General features: G+C 32.3%; 1 protein-coding gene across 1 annotated transcript; it reads right to left on the reverse strand.

Annotated features, from left to right (window-relative positions):
- Positions 1-833: 833 nt before the first annotated feature.
- Positions 834-2,250, reverse strand: LOC126682621 (protein LURP-one-related 11-like). Its single transcript, XM_050378357.2, has 2 exons — positions 1,964-2,250; positions 834-1,285 (listed from the first exon to the last, which is right to left on the reverse strand). The coding sequence occupies exons 1-2, from the start codon at positions 2,201-2,203 to the stop codon at positions 905-907; spliced, it is 621 nt and encodes a 206-aa protein (XP_050234314.1). The 5' UTR covers positions 2,204-2,250; the 3' UTR covers positions 834-904.
- Between the last annotated feature and the right edge of the window lie 289 nt (positions 2,251-2,539).

Below are 2,539 nucleotides of genomic sequence, written 5' to 3' on the forward strand. Positions count from 1 at the left end.
TTAATCGAAGCAATTGGATGTCTATCCCCTTCGCAATACACTTTCGGTCTGCATCTTTTGCTACATACTTGCTTCAGAGTTTTTACTTGAACCAAATTGCATGATGTGTGTGCCATTCCAAAATGTTCGTGCGAATTATTCACTCAACTAACAAAGAGATTTTGGCAAAATTATGAAACTGATATATAATAAATAAATGAATACATATAGAAACTGCAAATGCGGGACAATTTTTATAGACCTTATGTAATGGGTCAAATGAGTGTTTTTATCAATTTTTTATCACGAAACTACGTACTTTTAAAGTTGCCGATAAGATTGTAATTTAAATTTGATATATATAATTTGTAACATACACAATTGTTACTTTTTGTTTTAACTAATTTAACATAAAAATTTAAATAAAAAACGGGAGTTATATTTGTGTTAAAACATATCAGAGATCTTAAAACGGCTAACACATATTTGGTATACTTGTAAAAAGTTAAAACACTTATATGAAGAAAAAAAATAAGTTCAGACACACTAAAGTAGAATATTTTAAATAACTTAAGACATCAATAACATAAATTTTTATATAAATAGATATGTATAATATATTTAGAAATATATTATTTTTATATGATTGGATTATATAAATAAATTTTATAATATCTTTGATATAGAATATAATCCATCAGCTGTATGCACTTTGGAATTGACAAAGAATATTCAACTAATTACAATACTATCTTCAAGTATTCTACATAAATATAATTATTTTTGGTTCATCCAATTTTTCAAAAAGAATGGTAGTGCAATTGAATTTCTAACTAACTAATTGCACTAAGTAATTATTAAATTAACTATTAAGCACTTTTCATAAAATAAACAGAGAGAGTTTGATTGTAAATGTAAGTTTTGGTTAAAGTTTATAGTTAATTAGATTATAGACAATAAGCATCCCCATGATAAGAGAATGGTCCATAGATGGCTCAACCACCATTGTCAAAACATCTTCTCCAAATATAATCCCTCCCGTTGATTGCTTTCTCGTCACCTCTGCAATGTGTAGTCCAGATTTATCCACGATCCTGCACGTTGGTTTGCCGTTCCGGATGCAGGTTTCGATCGTGTACTCGGCCGACGGTTGGTTTTTGTCTAATCCTACACTTACTCTGCATGCTAGTCCTGCTTTTACAAGGCTCAAGTTTTTTCTTACTTGAAAACCTGGCTTAGATTGCTTGACCTTCTCAGCATCGCCACCGGACCGGTATCCTTCCCAGCAACTAAACATCTTCAATTTCTATTCAACAAAAATGATAAAAAAAAAAGGGTTAGGTGATGAATACGTGATGATGGTATGCATATTATGTAGGGGCGGACAGGGTGGGCAGGCGCTCCCCCGTTTCGCCAGCCAGAAGCTTCATATATAGGAGATGTGCTGAAAAGGTATGGATTAAATTGATTAGGAACTGAGTGTTATTTGATGTTATTTGAGCTATATGGTTATATGAAAGCGTTTGATTTATAGGTAATTCATGCGAGAAATTGCATAGATGAGAACAATAGCGAAAAGAACAGAAAAATAGACCTAGAACAACCTTGCTCGAATACTACTCGAGGAAGAACTCAAGAATTCTCGGCCGAGACCAAGTGCTCGAGCAAGAAACCCTCTAAATGGTTCTTGCTCAACCAACAAGGCACGAATATGTGAATTTTGGTTGAACAAGCGGCAAGTCAATCGTAGACAAAAGCCGCTTGGATTAATCATCACTTGGCGAGCATTAGGGTTTAGCCTACATATCCAGGCTGTCCCCTAAAAAATTCAGTCTCGTTTAGTCTAAAAAAATGATTCTCATTATTCGCGATTCTATATTTCTTATCCCAAAACAAATCGGGAATATTTGGATTTCACCGATATGTATCGTTGAAAATGGTTTAGTTTTTTTTTTTAGAAATACAAAATTTGTTTAGTTTTTACCTTTCTTAGGATGGTGAACAAGACATTGCCCTCTAAATCCATGAGAAATACTTCATTGCCACACTTGCAATTATAGTTATCGACGCGATAAACGACAGCGCCGTTTGAATCATAAACAGTACAACCCGTGCCGCTTAAAAGCAGAGATTTCATCCAAATTGTAAAAGTTTCTTGTTTAGATGTGAAGTATGAAGGTGGAGTAGAAGAAGAGAGAAGTGCTTGAGGATGTATTTTTGCCATTGCACAGTTAATTAATAGCAAATTAATTGCTTTTAAGACTAATTCAATGCGTAAACATATTTATAGAGACGAATTAACGATAAATTATAGCACAAGTTGGAATTAGGCAAATGCTTACTTCATTTAAATTAGGCCTAATGCCAATTTTTACCAAAATTGTTAATTACGTGATACTTTTAGTTAAATTTTATTTATAGGATAAAGTACATAATGTTTAAGTTTAGGTCCCATGAAAAGTTCAATTATTATCCATTTATACTAATTGATCTCACCTAAGCATATATTTCAATTTCGCTTTCTTCTAATTAGATATTTTAATTTAATGATATTTCATTG

The sequence above is a fragment of the Mercurialis annua genome, linkage group LG5 (assembly GCF_937616625.2).
Source record: "Mercurialis annua linkage group LG5, ddMerAnnu1.2, whole genome shotgun sequence".
Lineage (NCBI taxonomy): Eukaryota > Viridiplantae > Streptophyta > Magnoliopsida > Malpighiales > Euphorbiaceae > Mercurialis > Mercurialis annua.

Coding starts and splice junctions, on each gene's coding strand:
- LOC126682621 (XM_050378357.2), bottom strand. CDS start 2,203: ATGGCAAAAATACATCCTCAAGCACTTCTCTCTTCTTCTACTCCACCT. Junction 1,286..1,963: donor TGTTCACCATCCTAAGAAAG/GTAAAAACTAAA, acceptor TTTGTTGAATAG/AAATTGAAGATGTTTAGTTG.